This window comes from Macrotis lagotis, chromosome 2 (genome assembly GCF_037893015.1).
Source record: "Macrotis lagotis isolate mMagLag1 chromosome 2, bilby.v1.9.chrom.fasta, whole genome shotgun sequence".
NCBI classification, from domain to species: domain Eukaryota; kingdom Metazoa; phylum Chordata; class Mammalia; order Peramelemorphia; family Peramelidae; genus Macrotis; species Macrotis lagotis.
This window is the reverse complement of record NC_133659.1, coordinates 28,614,074-28,641,095: the sequence shown is the minus strand read 5'-3', so window position 1 is coordinate 28,641,095 and position 27,022 is coordinate 28,614,074. Positions and strand designations below refer to the sequence as shown.

Genomic DNA, 27,022 nt, shown 5'->3' with positions numbered 1-27,022 from the left:
AGGCTATGAATGAGCTCAAAAAAAGACTTTGAAAAGCAATTAAGGAAAGTTGAGGAAAAATTGGGAGGACAAATGAAAGCAATGCAGATAAATCATGAAAATCAAGTCAGCAACTTGATGAAAGAAATACAAAAAAATACTGAAGAAAATAATATATTAAAAACCAGTTGAGGTCAAATGGAAAAGCAACACAAAAGGCAAATGAGAAAAATGCCTTAAAAAGTAGAATTGGCCAGGTGGAAAAGGAGATAAAAAAGTTCTCCTGAAGAAAATAACTCCTTCAAATTCAGAATGGAACTAAAAGAGGCCAATGACTTTGGAAGAACCCAGGAAAAAATAAAACTGTACTAAAAAACAAATTAGAAGAAAATGTGAAATGTCTCATTGAAAAACAACTAACCTTGAAAAACAGATCTAGAAGAGATAAGTTAAAAATTATTGGGCTACCTGGAAGTAATGACCAGGAAAAGAGCCTAGACTTCATTCTTCAAGAAATAAATACAGCAAATCCTAGAAGCAATAGGGTAAAATAGAAATTGAGGACATTCACTGGTCACCTCCTAAAAGAGATGCCAAAAGAAAAACTGCTAGGAATAGTATAGCCAAACTCCAGAACTCCCAAGTCAAAGAGAAAATACTAAAAGCTGCCAAAAACAAACAATTCAACTTAATGTTGTTGAACTGCTTGTATTGCTGCATGGAAAGAAGATATTGATAACTCACGTGAACTTTCTCATTCATAAGAGCATATATAGAAAGGCATAGGAAGGAACTGAATATGATGGTATAATATAGTAAAAAGGGGGAGTCAATCAGTGATAAAGAAAAGTATTGGAAGGGAAAGGAGAGGAAGAAAAGGCTAAGATATTTCACATTAGAGTCAAGAAAAAGCTTTTATAATGGAGTGGAAAGTGAGAAGGTGAAAGGGAATGAGTGAGCCTTCATTCTCATCAGAAATGGCTCAGAGAGGAAATAACATATACCCTTAATAAGGTATAGAAACCTATCTTACCTTACGGAAAAATGAGATGAAAGGGATGGGATAAGGGAATGGGGGAGGGAAAGGGGGACTAGGTGATAGAAGAGAGGGAAGATCGTGGGAGAGGGTACTCAGATACAACATACTTCTGAGCAGGGACAGGGTGAAAGGTAGAAAAATGAGAGTGGGAAGGAACAGGATAGCGGGAAATACAGCTAGTAATAGCAACTGAGGGAAAAAATATTGAAGCAACTTCCCTGGTGGACTTAAAGATAAAGAAGGCAACTCATCCCAGAGACAGAGTCATTGGAATCTGAACACAGGTTTCTCATCCTTTTAGGGGGAAGGGAGGTTTATGAATACTCTCAACAAGAAGATTACTATAATAAAAAAAGAGGAATGGAAAAAAGAAAGTAGCAACTATGCGTTTCTCTCTCACTCTCTCTCTCTCTCTCTCTCTCTCTCTCTCTCTCTCTCTCTCTCTCTCCCTTTTTCCAATATCCATCACAACACTAGGTGGATGGATGGATGGATGGATACACCACAGAGTCAGCCAGACAAGATGTCAATACAAATAACTATACAGGACAAATAATATAATATGACCAAAGACCATGAGTGGTTAAAGAAGAATGTTGTCAGATTCTAGCAACATAGAGAGTCACAAGAACTAGGAAAGACAAGGCAGCAAAAACCAGACAAAGACCTCCCCCTACCATGGTCCAGTCCAGGATCCCCCCCCCCATTCTGGACACTCCTCCTTTCTCCAGTCATTTCCACAAGAATTCACTCTCTGGCTTCTCCTCCAGTCCTCTGGAGGCTCATTCTCCATCTCCTTTACAAAGTTCCCCTCCTCTTGTCTTCTAAAAGTACAAGGGAAACAGTTCAGTGGGGCCTTCTTGTAGAGTCACCAAATACAACAAGTGTTGACTAGGCCCCCATTGGGGAAACTAAGAGTTATTACCAGCTGCCACCCATAAGACCAGTCAGTCAGCTGAGCTGGAGCAGCCAGCCAGTAGGAGGGGCAGGCAGGAGTAAACCCAAAGCTCTCAGAAGAGAAGGACTCTCCAAACTCCACATCCAGCCATCTGCAATACAAAGGGGATGCACCTTTCTTGCCCCCCAACATCAACTGTCACTAATAAGCATGTTAATCTAAGCCCCCCCCCCAGACTAGAATTGTAAGCATGTCTTTCCCAAATGTAAGGGAAGACATCAAAATAAATAAAAATACAATATAACCTAGACAATGTGATTTTCTAAGTCAACAGGCCCTCAGGTATCTTATGTAGGGCTTAGAAGCTCTGTTGTCATTTGAGCTTGAAACTAGTGGCTAAGACCATCCTCCCAGCCCACTGCTCACAGCAGCCATCATCCTGGGAAGCTGTGGAGATGCACTACAGCCTGCCCACAGCGCTGCTTCAGAGGCTGAGACAGAAAGTGTTCAGAGACCATATGCTTTGAGGAGAGGCAGAACCCTCAGTTTGACTGCTGTCCCCAAGGATCAGCATATGTGCAATCTCCCCAGTAGAAGCCCAGCCCCTTGAGTGGGAACGTTTGCCTGTTTTGTCAGAGTCCTCAGGGCTTAGATTAGGGCTTGGATATAGTCAGGGTTTAATAGATGCTTTGTCATTATGGCACTGATCCTGACCTCAAGAAGCTAGTCTTCTAATGGGAAGGAGGGAGTGGGCACATCACAGAATATTCATGCCATCATTTTTCAATATTTCCCCATCATTTCTTTCCCTTTAATTTGTCTTAGAATCAAATTGTTCAGTATGACTCATCATTCAGGGAAGTCAGTGGGGCAGAGTGGAGGGCACAACCCCCAGGGCACTCACCACTTTCAAAGCAGGCATCGAAGATCAGGTGGCCCTTCTTGGGAGACCCATAATAGCCGACAGGGACAGCAGCAAATTTGCTCACGTTCCCTGCGATGATTTCATCTGCTCCAATGTCATTACCTGCAAACACCAAGATGTGAATGAAGACTTCAGAATTCAACACAAAGAGAAGCTAAACAACTTTGTAATATAAATAGTTGCAGTTTTTCCCTTTGTTTCATGGATTAAGGGGTGGGGGAGAGTCTATACCCCTGTGGCAAATTTTAGACCCAACAGCACAATACTGACTCAAGCCTCTCCCACTACAATCCATCCTTCATTCAGCCACTAAAGTGATTTTCCTAAAATGCAGGTCTGGTCGGGTCATCCCCTACTCAATAAACTCCAGTGCCTCTCTATTGCTTCTAGGAGAAAATATAAAATGCTCTGTCTGGAGTTCAAAGGCCTTCATATCTCCTCTCCCCTTGCCAGTCTTCTTTCACTTCACTCCTCAACATGGGCTCTTTCATCTAGTGACCCTGGTTTCCTGGTTGTTCTAGAAATAAGACTCTTGGAGTCTTCCAGGGCAGAGACAAGATAGCAGCATGAGGTTAACATGCTCCTGGAGCTTTTCCCTACCAAAGATAAATGAAGCCTCTACTCTGACATTCACACTACAGATCCCACCAAGAAAAAGAGAAGATTCAGTTTTCCACTGAAGACATCATGGAGGATCTTCAGTAAAGTTCTGTCTCTTTGGGGGGAAAGTGGAAGTAAAGTCCAGGAGGCAGGAAAGTAGGAAAGCCAGCAGAGGGCTTTTAATCACAGTGTAATCCAGGTCCGGACAGCTTGACAGCAGCAGAGGACCCAGCAGTTAGGTAGCAAGACAAAAGGGAGGATCTCAAACCAAAAAAAAAAAAAAAAATCTGAACCCTGGGAACATAGGGGCAAATGACAGGACTGGATCGAGAACAAACCACTGAGTCAGAACCTAGACACAAAGGAGGATACAAACCTCTGCAAAGGTAAGCCTGGATAGCATAGCAACATCTTGGCCAATGACAAGCCAGGGAACAGACCTCAACCCCAGCATAAAAGCTTGGATCTACATTCCCTATATCACAGAAACAGAGCTAAAACAACAAAGAAGAGCAAAAAAACCTAAAAGTGTTCACTATAGAAAACTATTTTGTGGAGGCAGCTAGGTGGTACAGTGGATAGAGCATTGGCCCTGGAATCAGGAAGTACCTGAGTTCAAATGTGGCCTCAGACACTTAACAATTACCTAGCTGTGTGGCATTGGGCAAGCCACTTAACCCCATTTGCCTTGCAAAAACCTAAAAAAAAAAACCTACTTTGCAGATAAAGATAACAATGTCAGGCTGGATGAAGAAATCAGTGAAAAAATCACTCACAAGGGAAGTCTCAAAAGAGTCTATGAATTGGACTCAAATCCAAAAGAATCTAAAAACCAAATCAGAGAGGAAGAAGAAAAATGGAAAAAATAAATGAGAGTCACGCAGGAAAATTACAAAAAATTGATCAGAGAATTCAACACCTTTAAAAAAGGAAACACAAAAGATAACTGAAGAAAATAAAACCCTTAAAAATTAGGAATAAACAAATAGAAACCAATGAATGTACAAGATTATAAGATTCCATCAAACAAGATGAAAAAAACTAAAGAAAACTTAAAGTATCTTTTAGGAAAAATAAATGACATGGAAAACAGATCCCTGAGAAATAATCTACAAATCATCAGACTACTAAAAAAGCCTAGATCAAAAAAAAAAAAAAGAACCTGGACAATATCATGCAGTAAATTATGAGGAAAAACTGTCCAAATCTGCTAGAACAATAAGACAATATAACTGTTGAAAAAATGAAGAGAACATCTGCAGAAAGAGACCCCAGGATTAAACCTCCAAGGGCTGTTATAGCTAATTTCCAGATCTCTAAAATAAAGTAGAGAACACTGCAAGCAGCAAAAAAGAAACGCATTTAAAATCAAAGGAAGCAAATTCAGATTCACATGGGACCATCAGCCTCAACACTGAAGGATCAGAGGACCCTGAATATCATATTTTGGAGGGCAAAGGATCTGGGATTACAACCAGGAATTTACCATCCTGCAAAATCAACATATACTGTCAGGGGAAGAGATGGATGTTCAACAAAATAGAGGACATTCAGAATTTCCTGACATGAAGAGCAGAACTGAACAGAGAATTCAATTGCCAAACACACGACTCAGACTCAAGAGATACATAAATAAAAAGAGGAAGAAAAAAACAAAAAAAAAATTAGTCAAGATCATCAAATTATATACAACCCTTAAAGTGAAGATATAACACTTATAACTCTTGAGAACTGTACTTCTCTTAGGATAATTAAAGGATAGAATATAATTGAAGAGATTAGATTTAGAGAATATGGTATGGTTGGGTCTTGTCTCTCCAATGAAGAAGTCCAAGAGATCACTATGTTTGAGACAAAAAGCAGAAGTGTTAACTTTAAACTTAAGTATCTCATTAACCTTTGACTGACTTTAATTCCATTGTGCTTGGCACCTTGTCTAATGAGGGTGTCATAAGCTTCAAGGTCCTGTAAAGTTCTTAGGTAAGACCTCCAGAACCTCCCAGTACTTACAGCCCTTTAAATGTCAATAATCAATAATAATATCCAAAAAGATGATATTAATGAGACATCATACCAAAATTTATGGGATGCAGTCAAGGCAGTTTTAAGGGAAAACATTGTATCTCTAAATGCCTATTTGAATAAAAAAGAGAAAGAGGAGATCAATGAACTGGTATGCAACTAAAAAAGCTAGAAAAAGAACAAATTGAAGATCCCCAATTAAATACTAAATTAGAAATTCTGAAAATCAAGGGAGAGATTAATAAAATTGAAAGCAAGAAAACTATTGATCTACTAAATAAAACTAAGAGTTGGTTTTATGAAAAAGCCAATAAAATAGATAAACCTTTGGTAAAGAAGATAATCAAATTACTAGCATCAAACTCGAAAAGGGTGAACTAACCACCAATGAAGAGGAAATTAAAGAGATAATGTGGAGCTAATTTGCCAAATTATAAGTCAATAAATTGGATAACCTGAGTGAATGGATGAATGTTTACAAAAATACAAACTGCCCAGATTAACAGAAATGGAAATAAAATACTTAAATAACCCCATTTTAGAAAAAAGAAATTGAAGAAAGCATCAATAAACTCCCTAAGAAAGTCTCCAGATCCAGATGGATTTATAAATGAATTCTACCAAACATTTTAGGAACAATCAATTCTTTTTCTATATAAACTATTTAAAAAATAGGAGGAGTTCTGTCAAATTTCTTTTATTACACCAACATGGTGCTGATACCTAAACCAGAACCAAAATAGACAAAAGAAAATTATAGACCAATCTCCCTAATAACTATTGATGCAAAATTCTTAAATAAAATTTTAGCAAAGAGACCACAGCAAGTTATTACTAGAATAATACACCATGATCAGGTAGGATTTATACCAGGTAGGGAAGGATGGTTCAATATTAGAAAAACAATCAACATAATTAAACATATCAAAAGAAAAACCAACAAAGATCATAATGCAGAAAAAGTCTTTGATAAAATACAACATCCATTACTATTAGAAGTTTAGGAATAAATGGAATTTTCCTTAAAATGATAAATTGTATTTATGTAAAAATCAGCAAATATATGTAATGAGAAGAAATTTGGAGTATTTCCAATAAAATCAGAGGTGAAACAAGGATATCTATTATCACTATTACTATTCAGTATAGTATTAAAAATGCTAACTTTAGCAATAAGAGAAGATTAAGAAATTGAAGGAATCAAAACTGACAATGAAGAAGCAAAGCTTTCATTCTTTGTAGATGATATGATGATATACTTCAAGAAACCGAGAAAATCATCTTAAAAACTCCTTGAAAAAATTAACAAATTCAGGAAAGTAACAGGATATAAAAAAAAACCCAAATAAATCATCAGCATTTATATATATGAACAACAAAGCCAAAGAGCAAGAGATAGAAAGAGACATTTAATCCTTGCGAGACATTTAATCCTTGGGAATCCACCTCCTAAGACAAACCCAGAATTATAAAGTTCATCTCAACAAAAAAGTCAGATCCAAACAACTGGAAAAATATTAATTACTCCTGTCTAGGTCGAACTAATAATAAAAATGACAATTCTACAAAAATTAAATTACTTATTCAGTGTCATACCAATCAAACCACCAAATAACTAATTTACTATGCTAGAAAAAAATAGTAACAAAAATTCATCTGGAGCAACAATAGGTCAAGAATATCAAGTGGTAAAAAAAATGCAAAGGAAGGTGACATAACTCTACCAGATCTAAAACTATACTATCAAGTGGCCGTCATCAAAACTGCCTGATAGGTAATGAATCAGTGGATTAGGATGGGTTCAAAAGAAACAGTAGTAAATGACCACAGTAATCTAATCTTTGACAAACCCAAAGACATTAGCTTCTGAGATAAGAACTCACTATTTGACAAAAATTGTTCAGAAAACTGAAAAACAGTATGGCAAAAACTAGGCATAGATCCACATCTCACACCCTATACAAAAAAAAAAAAAAGGTCAAAATGGGTACAGGATTTATACATAAAAGGCAACACCATGGATAAATTAATAGACCAAGAGATACTCTATCTATCCTATCTATGGAAAGGGGATAAATTTATGATCAAATAAGAAATAGAGTATATTATATAGCCTGCAAAATGAATGATTTTGACTATATTAAATTAAGTAGGTTTTGAACTAATAAAATCAATGCTGCCAAAATCAGAAGGAAAGCAGAAAGCTGGGAAACAATCTTGCCAACTAGGAGTTCTGATAAAGGTCTCATTTCTACAACACATAAAGAATTACATCAAATTTATAAGGTTACAAGTCATTCCCCAATTGATAAATGGTCAAAAGATATGAACAGTTTTCAAATGAAGAAATTAAAGTAATATACAATCATGTGGAAAAAATGCTCCAAATCATTATTGATTAGAGAAATGAAAATTAAAACAACTCTGGGTTATCACCTCACACCTATTTGATTGCCCAAGATGACAAAAAAGGAAAAATAATCAATGTTGGAAAGCTTGTGGGAGGATTGAGACATTAAAGCTCTGCTGGTGGAGTTGCGGATGGATCCAACCAATCTGGAGAGCAATATTGGAACTATACGCAAAGAGCAATAAAACTGTTCATTCCCTTTGACCCAGCAATTCCAATTCTAAGCCTACATCCAGGAAAAATATCATAAAAAAAGTCCCTGTATTCCAAAATATTCATAGCAGCTCTTTTTTGTAGTGGCAAAGAATTGGAAATTGAGGGAAAGACTGAACAAATTATGTTATATGAATACTATAGAATATTATTGTTCTTTAAGAAGCCATAAATGGTCAGACTCTAGAGAAGCATGGAAAGAGTTACAGGATCTGATGCTGAGCAGAGGGAACAGAACCAAGAGAACAATGTACACATTAACAATGTGAGATGATCAACCTTGATGGAAGCAGTTCCTCTCAGCAGTTCAGAGAGCTAGGACAACCATTTTTAGACTGGAAGCAGTCAGTATTATCCCCATCCAGAGGAAGAAAAAGAAAACAAAACCAAAAAAAACCCTTCAGAATCTGAGGAACACTTAATAAAAATTATCTCTTATATATCTCCCTTAATCCTAATTCCTCATACAGAAAATGACTAATCTGTAAACATGCTTATCACAAATATGTATGTACAATCTTAACCTGACTGTTTGACACTGAGGGGAAGGGGGGTGGGAAAAGAGGGTGAAATGAAATTTTGTAACTTAAAAATATACATATGCATATGGATGAATGTTGAAAATTTTTCATAACATGTATTTGTAGGGACAGAGCCAAGATGGCAGCCTGAAGGCAGCATTTCCTGGGAACTCCTTCCCCCCAAAACTGCAAAATCCATCAAATTATGACTCTAGCCAAAATTTAGAGGGGCAGAACCCACAAAAAGACTGAGCAATACATTTTCCCATTCAAAGAAGTTCCACAGAAAAAGTTGTGTTTCACCAGGACAAGGAGTTGGAAAAAGCCCCAGTCACAGCACAGCCCCAGAACAGCTTGAAGGGGCAGGGATAGAATTCTGCTACACCTGAATGAGTGTGGAGTGAGGAGCACCAGCCACAGAACCTGTAGCATGAATCTGGAGAAAACAGTCTGCACCTTAAGAGCACAGCCCACAGACAATGATAAGGAGGTCAGGGGAGACTGAAGAAATTTCTCAACCCTCCCTCAGGGTGGGACTCTGCTGTTTGCCCACACTCACATCCAGGTTGCAGTTTGGGCTTCCATACTAGGGTAGCCAAGCAGGGCCCCACCTTACAGCTCCAGGGCAGAGGGAAGTGCAGTGGTCATCTACATATCAAAGCACAGGCAAGAGAGCATAAAACCTTGGAGGAATAAAGGTCCTAGCGGGATGTCCCCCCAAAAAAATCCTACAAAGCCTTGGAAGTGCTTAAAATTAGTCTTTGGCTGAGGAAATAAAGTAAACAACAGAAAAAGAAGAAGCTGACCACAGAGAATTACTTTAGTCCCATGGAAGATCAAAACACATACTCAGATGACAACAAAATCAAAGATTCCATATCCAAAATCTCCAAAAGAAACAGAAAATGGGATCAGGCTGTGAATGAGCTCAAAAAAGACTTTGAAAAGCCATTAAGAAAAAAAAGAAAAGACAAGAAATTTTGTTTTAAAAAACACAATTAAGGGAGGTGGAAGAAAAATTGAGAGGAGAAATGAGAGCAATTCAGAAAAATCATGAAAACCAAATCAACAGGTCGGTGAAAGAAATACAAAAAAAATACTGAAGAAAATAATGTATTAAAAATCACTTTAGGCCAAATGGAAAAAGCAACACAAAAGACAAATGAGGAGAATGCCTTAAAAAAGGCAGAATTGGCCAGCTAGAAAAGAAGATAAAAAAGCTCTCTGAAGAAAATAACTCCTTCAAATGTAGAATGGAACTAAAAGAAGCTGATGACTTTGCAAGAAATCAGGAAGAACTAAAACTCTCCCAAAAAAGCCAAAAATTAGATGAAAACATGAAATAGCACAGTGGAAAAACAACTGACCTCGAAAACAGATCCCGAAGAAATAATTTAAAAATTATTGGGCTTCCTGAAATCCATGGACAGGAAAGGAGCCTAGACTTCATTTTTCAAGAAATAATACAGCAAGATTTCCCTGAGATCCTAGAAGCAGGGGGTAAAATAGAAATTGAGGGAATTCACCGGTCACCTCCTGAAAGAGAGCCCAAAAGAAAAACTTCCATCAATATTATAAATTCCAAAACTCCCAAGTCAAAGAGAAAAATCTAAAAGCTACCAGAAACAAACAATTCAACTACTGAGGCTCCATAATCAGGATTACACAGGATCTGGCAGCATCTACATTAAAGTCTCATAGGGATTAGAATATGATATTCTGGAAGATCTTGGTTTACAACTGAGAATCAACTACCCAGAAGAACTGGACATCCTCTTTCAGGAGAAACGGTGGACTTTCAATGAAACAGGGGACTTTCAAACTTTCCTATTGAAACAACCAGAGCCGAAAAAAAGTTTGATCTCCAAGTACAGGATTTGGGGAGGACCATAGAGGGGGTGGATGAGAAGGACTAACTATGAGGAACTTAATGATATTGAACTGTTTGTATTCCTGCATGGGAAGAAGATACTGATAAGTCATATGAACTTTCTCATTTATAAGCGCTGTTAGAAGGAGCATATATAGACAGGACATAGGAAGGAGTGGAATATAATGGTATAATATAGTAAAAAGATAGAGTCAATGGGTGATAAAGGAAAGTACTGGGAGGAAGGGAAAGGAGAGGAAGAAGAAGCTAAGAAATTTCACATAAGAATCAAGAAAAACTTTTATAATGGAGTGGAAAGTGAGAAGGCAAGAGGGAATGAGTGAGCCTTCATTCTCATCAGAAATGGCTCAGAGAGGAAATAACATACATACTTAATAGGGTGAGGAAATCTATCTTACCCTAAAGAAAAATGAGAAGAAAGAGATGGGATAAGGGGGAATGGGGGACAGGGAAGGGGGATAGAAGTGATAGAAGAGAGGGAAGATTGAGGGAGAGGGTACTCAGATACAACACACTTTTGGACAGGGCCTAGATGAAAGGAGAAAGGGAATAGAATAAAGGAGAATGGGGAAGAATAGAGCGGAGGGAAATACAGCTAGTAATAGCAACTGTGGGAAAAATATTGAAGCAACTTCTCTGATGGACTTATGATAAAGAAAGCAACTCACCCCAGAGACAGAGCCATTGGAATCTGAACACAGACTGAAGTACATTTTTTTCTTTCTCTCTCTCTCACTATTCTTGAGGTTTCTCATCTTCTTGGGGAGGGGGTTTATCTTTACTCTTATAACAAAATTATTGTAATAATAATAATAAATTAAAGTTCACCTTCAAAAAATAAAATATCAATAAAAAGGAATTTTAAAAAAAAAGAAAGAAGACTCTCCATCTTTCAGTTCTGGGCATTCTCCAGAGCTGTCCCCCATGTCTGGAATGCTCTCCTTCCTCTGAGCAGATTATTAATCTCTTTGGCTCTGTTAAGTCCCAACTAAAATCCCATAGAAAACTTCCCCATCCCCCTCCTAAGTCCAGTCCTTTGCTTCTTATATCTCCAGAACTTGGCACAGTGTCCAGTGATCGATTGAAGACAGGCAGGGATAGACTTCAATCTGTCCATCATCGGCAAGAATCCAAGAAGCAAGGAGACCACAGATCCATTCACGAGTTCCATGACATATCATTACTATGATTTCATACTTAGTGCTTACAAGTATAACAGCAAAGCTTCCTAGAATCAGACTCTATGACTCCTAAGTCCAACCTGTACCAAATACATCTGACCTCTACATCATACAGGTGTTGTCATCCAGACACTGTTTGAAACAGGGATGGGAGCTCATTCCCACCGATGGTCCACTCTATGAGTTGGGTTAAGGAAAAATCTCCCTACCTCACCTTTTCTCATCACTCCTAGTTTTACTATCCAGCATCGAGTAAAGCAGGAATGACACCTCTTTCCCATAATCATCACCCAAGAACTCTGAAATCATGACATACTCTCAGTTCTAGAAATCATTCCTAAAGAACACAACTTCCAGATTCTTCAGTCTGGATCCTCCCTCTGTCTACCTTTCCATCTGTCACTACTCATCTAAAATATCTCTGGGCCTGCAACAATACCCAAACCATAGCATCTAAGCTGGTAGGACCCTCAGAGACCTCAGGTCCAGTTTCTGTCACACACCTAGCCAGGGTGAATGCATCAGGACCAGGCTGGAAGACCTCCAGAGGCAGTACATCCCATACTGGGACAGTCCTATTGGTCAGGAAGGTTTCCCTGATTCCAGGTCTCTGCAGGCCTCTTGACCAACTCCACATAATGTTCATCAGGATAAGACAAAGCAGGAATATTTAGATAGCAGTTTGCTAAGAAACCTCTCTTGCAAATGGGGGGGACCCACAAGGTGAATATGAGTCAGTCAAGTGATATGGCAACCAAAAGGTGAATGAGATCTTGGGCTGCCCAGAGGGAGTTTACAAGAGGAAGGAAGGAAGACTGGCAAAGCTGGTAACACTATATCTGAGGCAACCCATTGTACAATGAGCCAGCAAAAGATCTCTAGGCTCTGTCATTTGAGGGTGCTTAAATCAATTAGGCATTTTATATTGAAGAAGAAAAGACAAAAGGGAGACAGGAGAGCTGTCCCCAAGCATCTGAAGGATTTTTTCTAACTTTACCCCACTCCTCCTCTCCCCCACTGCCATACTGGCCAATTTTTTATTCCCTACAGAAGTCATCTCATCTCCTGACTGTGCCAAATGATGTGCCTGCCTCACAATGTCTGTATTTGTGTATGTCTATGTGTCAGTGTGTCTGGATGTTTGTATGTCTGTGTCTGTGTCCCTTCCCTCTAGGAGGAATTTGCCACTAAGATGTTAAAAGATGGAAAAGCATTTCACAAGTGACATGTGGAAGCAGGGAGGTCATGAAGGGCCCACCTCAAGAAATCTATAATTCTCTGAAAGGGAGACAGAAACAGTGAGGGTCACCAGAAACCCTCACTGGATCACCAATGGGAAACAATGGGTAAGAATACTTTGAATATAGAACTTGGCAGAAGGAGACCTAGGACAACCAGCCAGATGTTGTTTTTCAGGTTTCTGATTTTAGCACAAAAATGAAAATTTAGTTCAGGAAACCAAGTCTAAATTAGGAACAAGAATGTTGTTTTATGTCATGAAAAAAATCATATATTCAAATTTCCCAAAGGCCAGAATAGTGTATGCTTTCATGGGTCAACAAAACCCTTCATGGGTAGAAGGGGGCATGGAACTACCTCTGATCTGAGAGGAAGAGGAAGTCTCCCCATACTAGAAAACTGGGCCTACCAGAAGCTTTTCACCAACCATCTCCTTCCTCTGTAAAATGAATTGTCACCAATGAGACTTTCTGACATTTCTATCACTAACAGTCTACAATTCAGTGGTTTTTTAGGCACTAATCAACTGGTAGCCAGTGGAAACCATGCCCTTGTTCTTATGCACCCTGAAAAGACTTCCAAATGCTCTCATCATAGAGAAAGGCTCTAAGTTGTTAAAAGAATCATTAAAACTGTAGCAAGACCGTATTTTTTAGTCTAGGTATTTCCAAAATAATAATAACAATAAATAAAAACTCATATGGTTTTAATAAAGCAAAGGGCTAATCACCCAAGGCAACTCCACAAAGATGAATACTTCCTTATTATAAAAGAAAAGATTGTCAGGAATCCTCAGAGGACACTATAAATAGTTCGTTGTTTTTACCAAAATGCTTTTGAAACAAGCATGTCTCAAAAATAAAGACAGACAACAGGTGTATAGATTTGTTGAATGCAACTGAACTTGCTTATTTTTGGACAAAACCTATGAAATGGTTAAAATCCAACAGGGGAATCAGAAGACACTCCCTGGTGACATTCACGTGAGCTCGTCTAACAACAAAGTGAGGCAGAACCTTCACACAGAGGGCTGAGTCAGGCAGATCTGCTTCTAAGATGGGACAGTTTTGTGGTGGCTCTGCCACACATGGTCTCCAGCAGCAGAATGACAGAAAGAATAGGATCTTATTGATCAATGCCTATTAGGCAGTGAAAAGATGGATGGCAGACAGAGTATAGCAGCAGAGAGCAAAAATTTAGCAGCTATCAATTACCTAGAAAGACACAGGTGGATAGAATGATACGCCAGAAACTCAGTGCTTTACCAACCCAAAGGCAACAAAGACAGATGACAAAATATCCTTACGAATTCAAGAAATAAACTGTCTTGGAAACACAGCAGCATGGCAGAGAGTTGTGGTCCACAATTGCCTGGCTAGGACATGGATCCTTCACGTTTTAAGAACAACATTATTGAAGAGATGTCACTTTATCCTACCAAATATCAACAACTTCCAAGCTCCAAACTTTCAAAATAACCAGACCAACTTGGAGAAAATAAACTCAAGGGAACAGGACTAGCCCCATCCTGGTCATCTTTCCAACTAAACTGCCTGGGGCCAGCCCTGCTACCTGTGGCTCTCCACACATCACATCCTCATCTGTAAAATGACAGGGCTGGATACAGGGGCCTCTGTGATCCCAATCAGTCTTCATTCTAGGCCTCCACAATCATGACTCTCCAGAAGATGAAATTACACCCTAATCTGTTGTGGCTTCTACCATGTCTGACTCCATTTGGGGTTTGCTGGGCAGAGACCCTGGAGGGGTCTTCCATTTCTCTAACTCATTTAATAGATGAAGAAATTGAGGCAAATGGGGTGAAGTGACTTGCCCAGGGTCACCCAGCTAGTGTCTGAGGCCAGACAAACTAAGAAAGATGAGTTTTGTTGCTTCCAGACCATTTACTCATTCAGTTACAAAAAGCAGTCACTTTTTCCACAACACAAAAACAAACAGAAAAAAAAGAATTAGATAGGAATTTGCTCCTGAGTCAAGTCTGATCTGGGCCAGACACTGAACAACCCTGTGCTCTCTGGGAGCTCTGATCTAAGGAAAGAAGGCACTAAGAGGGGACAGTGACATGGAGAAAGCCAGGGTGCCAGAGGTAGAGATAAGGAGGCAAGGAAACCCAGGGTGGAGTCATGGTAAATAAAGACACCCAGAGACTGGTTATCACTGGATCCCAGAGGACTGGGGCAGGGGAGCAAGATGCCAGAGGACTGGAAAGGGAGGAGGGGACCCAACAGAGTACTTTGTGTTTGATTATAGATGTGAGAGGAGGTGACATTACAGTATATGTAATAGAGGAGTGAGAGAGGATGGCCTAGAGTGGGGAGAGACTTGAAGTAGGCAAATCCCCCAATAGTTCAAGTGGGAGGGGGGAAGGGCCTGCCCCAGGTTAGGGACAGTGTCAGAGAAAAGGAGATGAAGCAAAGGTGATCACTGCCTTAGCAGCAGAACTGCTGGGTCAAGGGTATGCACAGTTAGAATCGGGGGGCACCACTCCATAGTGGCATTAACAGGCACTGGTGTCCTTGTTTTCCCCAAAACATTGTAGTGATGGTGATTTTCTTTTTTGGTCAATTTTGTCAATCTAAGGGTATAAGGGGGAACTTTAAGGTTATTTGAATTTGTATTTCTGCAACAATTAGTGATACAAATGGCTCTTAATAGATTAGATTTCTTCCCCTGTGCCAACTCTCCCAGGTGAGAAGACTCATTTCAGTAGCTAACATCTTGTTCCCCTCTATCTCCTACTTTTAGGGGTCACATGGGGCATCTTCCATTGGCCCCAAAGCAGCCATTTCCATCTGTGCCAGTTCAGTCTCCCAAATGAGATGTAGAAAACCTCCACTGCAAATAAAAGTAAGCCACCCTGGGACTTCAGGCCTCCTCTCTCCTGCAGATCCTGTCCTTTGAGGGGAGATGATGACCTCCACTCAAGGATGAACAATCTCACATATGCTCATACCCTTTATATCACATATCCTGTACATTTACGTCCTGTAGATGGTCATCCAAACCCCAGGTAACACCCTCTGAAATCAGGGAAATATTGGACAGAAAATTCCTTTCTCAATGAGTTCAGCACATAGCTCACAACCTTCTTCTCTGACCCAATTCCTCTTCTCACACAAGGGGTCTTCAACTTACATATGGAGGCTCCCTTAAACACCCTCAGTTACTCAACCTACTCATCTCCTATCAGTTCACCTCAATCACATGTAAAGATGGTCATACCATTGACCTTGCCATTATCCACAAATACCTCCATGATCAAGAATTCTGAAATCCTCTTATCCAACTGTAATCTATTGGCTTTTCACCTCTAATTTGCATTACAAAACCCTACTCTTCATTTGTACCATGACTTATTTTCCCTCACTCTCTCCCTAGCCATCTCCTCTATACCAGCCTCTAGTCCTCATGTCAATCACTTGGTGAACCATTTCAACTCTACATTGTCCTGTTCTCTTGTAGATCTAGACCTCTTATCATATCACCAATTACACCCAGTCAAGTCTCAGTCTTGAATCATTCCAACCACTGCTTTTGTGCCTATACCCACTACTGAAAAAAGGTGGAGAAAATCATACAAACATTCTAACTGCGTCCACCAAAAAAATTTGTTACACAACTTCAACTAGATCCTTACTACAACTAAGCAATTCATTCTCATTCATTCTCTCTCTCTCTCTCTCTCTCTCTCTCTCTCCTTAAAAGTCTATTTTACTTCTAATCACTACTTTCCATAATACACTCTCCCTCTCCCTTTATCATCCTCCCCCTTTTCTCTTCCTATTTTTCTATTAAGTTACATTTCCACATACATTGGAGGTCTATGTATGCATATTTGTATAGATTTATAGATATAGATATGGACATAGTCAAAACTATATTTCCTGGTCAAAGATTGATTTTCTTTAGCTATTGTGAGGAATGAAATGTGTTCTCCTTTAGACCTGAAAAGGAAAACTGGTATATTACATATATATATATATATTATATATATATATATATATATATATATATATATAACATATATATATATTACATATATTACATATATATATATATATATATATATATATATATATATATATATATTCTGTTCCCCAACTCCCCCTTACTGCTGTTAAAGTATACTAGTCTCCCTCAGCTCCATGATGCCAAAACCATAATGCCTCCACCTATAGGCTTAAAGTAAATCCCAGAGAATAAAACTTCCTATCTAACATATCTTCTGGCATTTTATTTTAACCCTATATTTTTTAAGTTTACAGTTTCAGGGTTCACAGTTTATTTATTCTTCCCTCTTTGAACCAACTCCAATGAGAATGAGGCTTAAGCATTGCCTGCCACTATTCCCATTTTCCCCTTCACTGTAGAAGCTCTTCTTTGTGAGCTTCTTTTTTGGTGAGAAAATCTTCCCCATCCTAACTCTAATTTCTCCCCTGCTCCTAGTACATCCCTCTTTCTCACAACCCCACTTTTTGGGAGATCATTTCAACATAACTGATTCACACTCATGCCTTATGTCTATGTAAATTCATTTTGACTGTCCTTAAGATAAAGTTCTTAGGAGTTAGAAGTATCATTTTCCCATATATGAATGTACAGTTTAACTTCATTGAGCCCATTATGATTATTCTTTCATGTTTACCTTTTTAATATTTCTCTTGAAAATTCTGCTTACATGTTAAATTTTCTATTCAGTTCTGATATTTTCATCAGGAATGCCTAAAAGTCTTCTTTTTCATTAATTCTTCATTCCTCTGAAGTATTATATTCCATTTTGATGGGTAGGTGATTCTTGATTGTACTCCTAACTCTTCTGCCCTCTGGAATATCATGTATTTGATAATTCTACTCCTTTAATGAAGAACTACTAAATCTTATGTCATCCTGACAGAGACTACACAATATTTAAATTGTTTCTTTCTGATTTCTAAAGTATTTTCTCTTTGACCTGGAAGTTCTGAAATTTGGCTATAGTATTCCAGGGAGGTATCATTTGGGGATCTTGAAGGAGATGATTGATAGATTCTTTCAATTTCTATTTTATCCTCTGGATCTAATATAACGGGGCTTGATTTGAACTTTCTGTTAAAGTTAGGCTCTGCTCACCTGGGGATAGGGAGGTATTTTCCTAAGCTTCAGGTTTTTTTTCCTGTTGCTGCTTTCTGAGCTAGTTCTGGGAGCCTGAAAATTTTTTGTACTTCCAAGATTATATAATCCTGGTATTGTGGTCTTCTTAAGTTTTCTCTTAAGTTTTCTAAGGCCAGAAAAATGTCTCACCCCAATTTTTTGTTAGTTCTGCTGTTCCAAAATTTGAATTGAGGCATTATTTTAAAGTTGTTTACAGGAGAATGTTGGGAGAATTGGGCTGAGTGATTTTCTATAATTCATCATAGATATCTTAAATTCATTATGTTTAAAATAAGGAACCCATTCTCTTACCCCCTCTACCATGTTCTATATTTTTTATTGCTGTAGAGAGCAAAATCTATCCTCTCAGTCCCTCAAGTTTGCAACCTAAGAGTCATTCAGGTCTACTCACTATTCTCATCCCTATATCCAAGTTATTGCTATGGACTATCAATTTTGTCTCTGCAACATCTCTCCAATATGATCCCCTCTTCTCCTGACACTGCCTCCTCCCTTGCGTAGGTCCTCATCACCTCACGTCTGGTCTACTGGAGGATTTTTCTGCCTCAGATCTCTCCCTACTTTGATCCATCCTCCATTCAGTAACTAAAGTGACTTTCCTAAAACACAGGTCTGATTATATCTCCACTTCCTCTCCTCAGTAAACTCCAATGACTTCTAGTGCCTTCAGGATTCAATATAAGATGCTCTATTTAGCCTTAAAAACCCTTCATAACCCAGCCCCACCCCCTCCCCAGGGACATTTAGTTTGAGACACCCAAAGCACAGTTGGAGATGTGGATCAGGAGATTAGGATTAGATATATGGTCATCATACCTCATTCCCTGACTTGTATTCTTCAATCTAGTGACAGGGTTTCTTGCATATTCCACAAATAAGACACTCCATCTCTCAACTCTGATCATTTTCTCTCTGGTTAATCCCTCTGGCTAAAACACTCTCCCTCCTACACTCTGATTAATGACGTCCCTGGTTTCCTTTAAGTCTCAACTAAAATCTCACTTTCTACAGGAAATTTTCCTCAAGACCTCTTAATTTCTTTCTGTTAATTATCTCCTAGTTGTCCCACTCATATCCTATTTAAATAATTTGCTATGTATATATCTATTTCTATGTTGACATCCCCCCTAAGATTGGAAGTATCTTGAGGGCAGGGCCTGTCTTTTGTCTCCTTTTGGTTTCCCAACATTTAGCACATTGCCCAGCATATAATAACTGTTTATTCATTGACCAATTTGACTATTTACCAACTGTGGAGTAGCGCACAAACTATAGCATATGAATATAAATTCCACTGTGCTAAAAGAAATGATAAAAGAGAAAGTTTCAGAGAAATTTGGGAAGACTTGTATGAACTGATGCAAAGTAATGTGAGCAGAACCAAAACAATTACTATATCAACAATAACACTGTAACATAAACAACTTTGAAACTGTAACAAGTCACAATTTTAGAGATCTCATGATGAAACATGGCCCCCATCTCTAATGAGGCAATGGATTCAGGATTGCAGAATGAGATTTTGGGAGGGAAGGGGAGGAAGAGGAATTTGTTCAGTGAAGGAATTTATTTTTCGACTATGCATATTTTGGTATGAAGACCTTGTTTTTCTTTTATTTCCTAATGAGTAGAGAGTTATGAGAGAGAGGAAATACAAGTAATAATTGAAATGAACTAAAAATAAAAATAATAAAAATAAGGTAAAATAATCAGTAAACGCTGTAGCTCTTAAGTATCATCAGTAAGCATGTATTAGGTGCCTATTATGTTCCAGGACTATTTTGAGGCTCATATGACATAATTTAAAAATGAGCAAATGAATGAGTCAATAAAAGAAAAAGTATTTATTAAGTGTTCTTTGGATGTCAACCATTTTACTAAGCATTAGATATACAATTACCACCCCTGCCCTCAAAGAACCTCCCTGCAGAGGGTAGTGGAGGAAAGACTCAAAGAAATACCAGTTCAGAACTGGATCCTGCTATACACCTGCTAGAAGCCATTCCCTCCTAAAAGATGCTTCTGCCCCCATGACCCACCCCAACTTCTCTGCCTGATGAGTTATTGATGAGAACCACAACTAGAAGAAGGGCCTCAGCCTTCCCAGCTTACCCCCTCCTAGGTTCACCTCTGACTCCTCCCCTCCCATATTTCCAGGTCCCTTTGACAAGTTCCTTGAATATAGGAACTGTCTTTTCTTTTTTCTTGTATTTATATTCAAAGCACTTAACACAATGCCTGGCAAATCTGTACCTACTAGATGCTACCTGCAAGTAACCTGATGTTCTGTACAGAACACAGATGGGGCATCATGACAATGGAGCAGCTGTCAGTAAAAAAAGACTTTTCCAAAGGTTTTCTTCGATGCTGGAACCTTGGACAGAGCTTTTCCCTCCAAGGTTCTCCCTGAAGGATTCTGCTTCCAGAAATATCTTCCAGGAGATGGAAAGCTCCAGCTCACTTTCTAGCCTGAAAATTAGTGGACTGAATTGCAACCTGCATGTTATTTTCTCTTGAAATTATGAAGGCCGGGAAATATGACTTCCTAATGGCACGGCTGACAGGTCCCTACTCCTGGCATGTCACTGAGACCTGGCTCTCATTTGTTACCTTTTCCTTCTAAGGTGTTTCTAGCTCAAGAGGTGGAATACATATTCTCAGTAAAGGTCAATTTTAATTAATAATCTGTTTTTGCCATTTTAAACCAATATGAATTGCCTGCAACTTTTGTGTGAAGTAGTTTTCAATATAAAAATAAAACAAATTGAGCTTTATGTCACATTCATCATCAGTATAAGCCATTTAAATGTCAGAAATTCCATGTAGCCCAAAAGTCTCTTTCTAGAAGTCTCAGTAGGCCTATTTATCAGAGTGAAATAAGATATCATTATCGCATTATTTCATCAGATGCCTGCTCCATCTAGAGACACACACATTTCTGGGACTTTTCTCTGCCATAACACGATCATAATTTTGATTGTTAAATATTGGTTATCCATATGGGGGTGTATAAAGGCAGCAAAACCCACATCAGCAGAACAAATAGACAATAACTGCACTTGCTAGGGAGGTTACATATTTCTTTCATTTAAAGATAAGGTCAAATGATTGTTTCCCCCCCTCTCCTTCCTAATTACCTGAAATTGAAAGAGCCCCTCTGCATGGCTCTGTCACTGTGTTTGGAGACAAACCACTTGCAGGCTGTAATAAAAGCAGCTGGCTAGACTGTCTAATATTTAACTGGAGTCCAGTTATTTAGTGTCTCCATCAAAAAAAAAAAAAGATTTTCCCTAAGAAGTTCCTTTTCATTTTGGAACTGAAATAGAAACCCCGATTACCTTCACCTCCTACTATTATAGCTGGCAAAACAGAGCATTTTAAGAGGTCAAGGGAGCCTAGAATATCTTTGTTATTACACATGACTATTCATCTCCCACTTCTACACTTTTGCACTGGATGTCTCCTCTGCCTAGAATGCTATTCTTCCTTATTTCCAAGAGTGAGCTTCTACATGAAGAATCCACATCCTGATCTCCATCCAGTTTGGTGCCTCATTCCCTCCCTAGCATTTAACTTCAGTCTAACTATTTGTATTCATTTTCTTGGTATTGATACTGAATATGTTTGTTGATGTGTTCACTGGGAGCTCCTGGAAGGCAGAAACAGTCTTGTTTGGTCTTTATATGCCCAGGGTCTAGCCCTAAGAGCAGCATCTCATAGTTGCTTAAGAATATTTTGAAATGACTAATTGAATTGAAGTTGGAAGTGACTCCAGAGAGCCACTAGTCCAATCCCATCAATTTACAGTGAAGAGTTGGGACTTAAAGAGAAGTGATTTGCCCAAAGTCAAACTGAGAGTAGGTGATAGAGCAGAGACCAAAACTTGGATCTTCTGAGGGTAAGCTGAAAACCCTCATCCCTTCTCCCCTCCCTACTACCCAGGCTCAGGTCAATGAAGTCCCTCAGTTCACCTGAATCCCTGATAATATCATCAGCACTTGTTTCAGAAAGACCAGTGCTAGGGCAGCTAGGTGGTGCAGTGGATAGAGCACCAGCCCTGGAGTCAGGAGGACCTGAGTTCAAATCCAGCCTCAGACTCTTAATAATTACCTAGTTGTGTGGCCTTGCCCAAGCCATTTAACCCCACTGCCTTGCAAAAAAGAAAAAAAAAACAAACCAGAAAGACCAATGACCAGAGGAAGAAAATACAGAACCCTGCTAAAATCCTGGGTAAGTCACTTAAACTGTACTGGCCTTGGGTTCCTGAATGATAAAAACTATAGTCTTGTAACACATGTTCCCTCTGGTCCTTTCCACTCAATTGTTTGTGACCTGTGGGGATCCTAGCACAAACAATTTCAGTCATCAGTTTTCCTCTGAATCCATTGCCAACTCCGAAGTTCCCTTAACCCCATTGCCTTGCAAAAAAAACAAACTAAAAAAAATTATTATTAAACTGAAATTTTAAGTCTACCACCTTGGATTATTCTGTGTTTCTGTAAATTCCATTATTTTTAATGTGTGTGTGTGTGTGTGTGTGTGTGTGTGTGTGTTGTGTTATTGGTGCTGGAATATTAACTTTGAATTTCCTGACTGAAGCATTTAAATGATCAGTCATTATATTGCATTATCATAGCTTTGGGGTCTCTCTCTTCTCTCTTCTCTCTCTCTCTCTCTCTCTCTCTCTCTCTCTCTCTCTCTCTCTTGCTCTCTCAGACACTGTCTCTATCACACACACACACACACACTCTCACATACACATATACCATACAAACTCTCTCTCACACATACACATACACATATACTTTCACTGTCACATATACTTCATCTGCACATACACATACTCTCTTCTTGTCTCTGTCTCTTTCTCTCTCTCTCTCTCTCTCTCTCTCTCTCTCTCTCTCTCTCTCTCACACACACACACACACACATACACACACACAAATTCTCTTCCTCCTTTTTGAACTATGTGAAATAGTGTTTGCTGCTGGCTTTGACTACTGGGTTTCCTTTATCACCACCACTCTCCTAGTAAAATGGATATTTAAGTGTGCTATTTATTCTCTTGATTTACTGAAATGTACCATTTGCCTTTGGTCATCTCAGTGCTCACACCAAAACCAAATTCAAATTCAGTCACTGTACTTTTTGTTTAAAAAAAAAAGTCCCATAAGGCCATATACCAAGGATTCTGGAGCGGGGCTCTACCACTGACTCAGGGTGTGATCTGTGCCCCTTGCTAGGCTAGGACGGGGGTTGTCTCAGCTCCTCTGGGTAGGCTTTCAATTCAAGCCTCTGGTCATTTATGTTCCAAATCCCCACCTCAACAGAACATTAGATGTCCTACACTTTCCAGAATAGTGGCAGTGGGAACAAGATGTGAAGGTAGGGAAGCACTTGATTGACAGATGAAAGTGAAAAGTCTAAGTGAGGATGGGTGAGCAGAGGTTCTCACATCAAAATTATGAAGTCAGGATAAGGAATGCATTGAGGAAAGAAGGAAGGAAACAGAAATCTATTAAGAGTCTGCTCTGAACTGGTACTATGTTGAGCACTTAAAAAATATGATTTCATTTGATCCTCACAACCCTGCGAGATAGATGGCTGTGATTAGCCCCATTTTTTCACAGATGAGGAAACTGAGACAAAAAGAAGTTAAGAAACTTGCCCAGATTACACGGGTAATGAGAGTAAATGTCTGGAGCTGGATTTGAACTCAGAACTTCCTAACTCTAGGGCTGGCCCTCTATCCACTGGGTCACCTGGTTGCCTCCACTGAGAAGGAAATACCTTGATCTTGGTATGGAGGATCTTTAGAGTTTCAGATGGAGATACTTGTGGCTAAGAGCCTCCCATGAATCCTCAAGGAATGCTAAGTCTTTGTTACAACTTCAGGTGTAGAACTCATGGTAGGTTCATTCAGACTGCAATGAACTCAGGTGACCTCTTCGGTGCCAGCAAGAAAGCCCTTGGCCTTTAGGGCCATAATCACCCATTAACTAAGAATGAACCCTGCAGCCTTCCCAGACAGTCCATGCCATGAGTGGGTCTCCACAGTCTGGCCCAGGGAGGCCTCTCTCCCATGGCTTCCTTTAAACCACCAGCAAGCAAATCACTTTTACTCAATCCCCACAAGGTGAGAAGACAGGAAGATTGCCTCTCATCACTATCAGGTTCCTTTACATTCTCTCTAAAGACCCTCCCTTCTTCTCCTACCCTGGGATTAATGGCAGCTGCCCATAGATGTAAGGAATGAGAGGATGCTGAACTGAGCCCCCCCACCTGCCCTATCTAATTTCTGACTTACAAGGGGTGAGTCAAATCATTTCTGTAAGTCGTCATTTCCTCCTTGTATAAAGAGGGTCACAGAGTCACAGGTGTAGAGACAGAAGGCCCCTCTAGAGACCACCTGGTTCAACCCTTCATTTTATAAATGAAGACTTCCCCAAGGTCACACTGCCAGATTGGAACCCAGGTCTTCAAGAGTCTAGTGCTCCATCCACCATATCACAGAGATGATAAAGTGTGCAGTGGTGACTTCACAAGTTTGTTTGGAAGACATAAAATTTAAGAAGATGGAACAATGAATAAAAAAGAAATTTATAAAATGCCAATAATATACTAAGGAAAAAAGATAAAAGAGGCCACATGGATGGAAAATGTTGCTGCTTTCATCATTATTGTTTCTAATCATTCTCTCTCTCAAGTGGTTCCTGCCAATGATCTCAAGAACGCTAACAGAGAAAGTTGGTCTATACTTCCAAAATATTCATTCAAATTCCACAATTTATAAGCAGGGAGGTTTCTTTTTCTATATAATGGGCATCATAAAATATATTAACTCACTGAGTAATGGTGAGAATCGAATGACATAATATGCAAGGCTCTTTCCAAACTGGCCTTCCTTGTCACTTCTCACTCTGATTACATGCACAATGCTGCTTCTGAGTCATCTTATTGCTATTCCTGAAACTCCAATGGACAGAAATATCAATGGTTTGGGTTCTCCCTCCACTGCATCCTCTGAGACCCTCCATCCCACTCTCAATATTGATATATTGCCAAGTCTTGTCGTTTCCTCCTTTGAGCATCATTTCTCTCTGCATACTTGTAGCCATCCCTCAAGACCAGATTTTCATCTTCTCCCCTGGACTAGTGCAGTAGCCTCTAAATGGCCTCCCTGCCTCAAGTCTCTTCCTCTTCCAGCTATCGTACACTCAGCTACAAAAATAGTTTTCCTAAAAAACAATGTCTGATCATGTGGTTCCCCTGTTTGACAAACATCAATAGTTCCCTTTATTTGACATCTAAGCCCTTCCCAAGGAGACTCGAATCTCCCTCTCCAACACTCTTCCCCTCCACATGCTCTGGGATCCAAGGACGCCAGTCTCCGCCAGTACATACACAAGTCTGTCCCTTGAATGTGCCTTCCATAGTCAGCTCAAATCCCTCCTTCTGTTGAGGCCTCACCTCAGAGATACACCCCCCACTGATACTGACCCCTTCTGGGCTGTCTCCCCAGATGAAAGGGCATTCAGGGGGCTTAATGCACAACTGCCTCCTTCTCCATCAGTGCTCGCTGACCGCCTGGCTGACTTCATCACTTCCAAGCCTCCTGGACACTCCCTCTCCTTCTTTACTGTTTCTTCTGTATACTGGTTCTTTTTTTGGATAGATTTTATTTATTTTGAGTTTTACAATTTTTCCCCCATTCTTGCTTCCCTCCCCCCACCCCCACAGAAGGCATTCAGTAGTCTTTACATTGTTTCCATGGTATACACTGAGCTCAGTTGAATGTGATGAGAGAAAAAATCATATCCTTGAGGAAGAAAAATAAAGTATAAGACATAGCAAAATTACATAATAAGATAACTGTATTTTTTTCTAAATTGAAGTTAATAGTCTTTGGTCTTTGTTCAAACTCCACAGTCCTTTCTCTGGCTACAGATGGCATGACATTCTCCATTGCAGATAGCCCCAAATTGTCCCTGATTGTTGCACCGATGGAATGAGCAAGTCCATCAATGTTGATCATCACCCTCATGCTGCTGTTAGGGTGCACAATGTTTTGCTGGTTCTGCTCCATCTCACTCAGCATCAGTTCATGCAAATCCCTCCAGGCTTCCCTGAATTCCCTTCCCTCCTGGTTTCTAATAGAACAATATTGTACCATGACATACATATACCACAGTTTGCTAAGCCATTCCCCAATTGAAGGACATTCACTTAATTTCCAATTCTTTGCCATCACAAACAGTGCTGCTATGAATATTTTTGTACAAGTGATGTTTTTACCCTTTCTCGTCATCTCTGCAGGGTATAGACCCAGTAGTGGTATTGATGGATCAAAGAGCATGCACATTTTTGTTGCCCTTTGGGCATAATTCCAAATTGCTTTCCAGAAAAGTTGTATGAGTTCACAGCTACTGTATCTTGGTTCTTTAGGAGATATTCTGGATCCAGCCTCCTTCCTGCCCTTCCATGTTCTCAACTCCTTTAGAAAAAGGCCCAGGGGGCCTCTAACCAGGGGGTTAGAGGATCCATCCAGCTCAAAAGCGCTGTTTCCTATTAAGGCTAGAGAAGCTGAAGTTGAGTGCCACAATGTTCTGGTGGCAAGAGGGTAGAACTTGAAATTAAGAAGACCTGGGGCAGCTAAGTGGTGCAGTAGATAGAGCACCAGTCCTGGAGTCAAGAGGACCTGCGTTCAAATCCAGCCATAAATACTTAATAATTACCTAGCTGTGTGATCTTGGGCAAGTCAGTTAACCACACTGCCTTGCAAAAAAAACAAAAAGAAAAAAAAGAAATTAAGAAGACCCGATTTCAAATCCATCCTCAGATACTCACTAGCTATACCAACAGCTTACTCTGTTTGCTTCAGTTTTCTCAAGTGTAAAATGTGGATAATAATCTGAAAGTCATTGGGAAGATG

The 27,022-nt window shown here is 39.4% G+C and overlaps 1 protein-coding gene across 1 annotated transcript in view; it reads right to left on the bottom strand.

Annotated features, from left to right (window-relative positions):
* Window positions 1-27,022, bottom strand: part of BEND5 (BEN domain containing 5) — a 674,083-nt gene that overhangs the window by 572,182 nt on the left and 74,879 nt on the right. Inside the window, exon 2 of the mRNA XM_074221484.1 lies at window positions 2,821-2,943. Within this exon, the coding sequence (XP_074077585.1) occupies window positions 2,821-2,943 (123 nt within the window). The remainder of the gene's footprint in view (window positions 1-2,820; window positions 2,944-27,022) is intronic.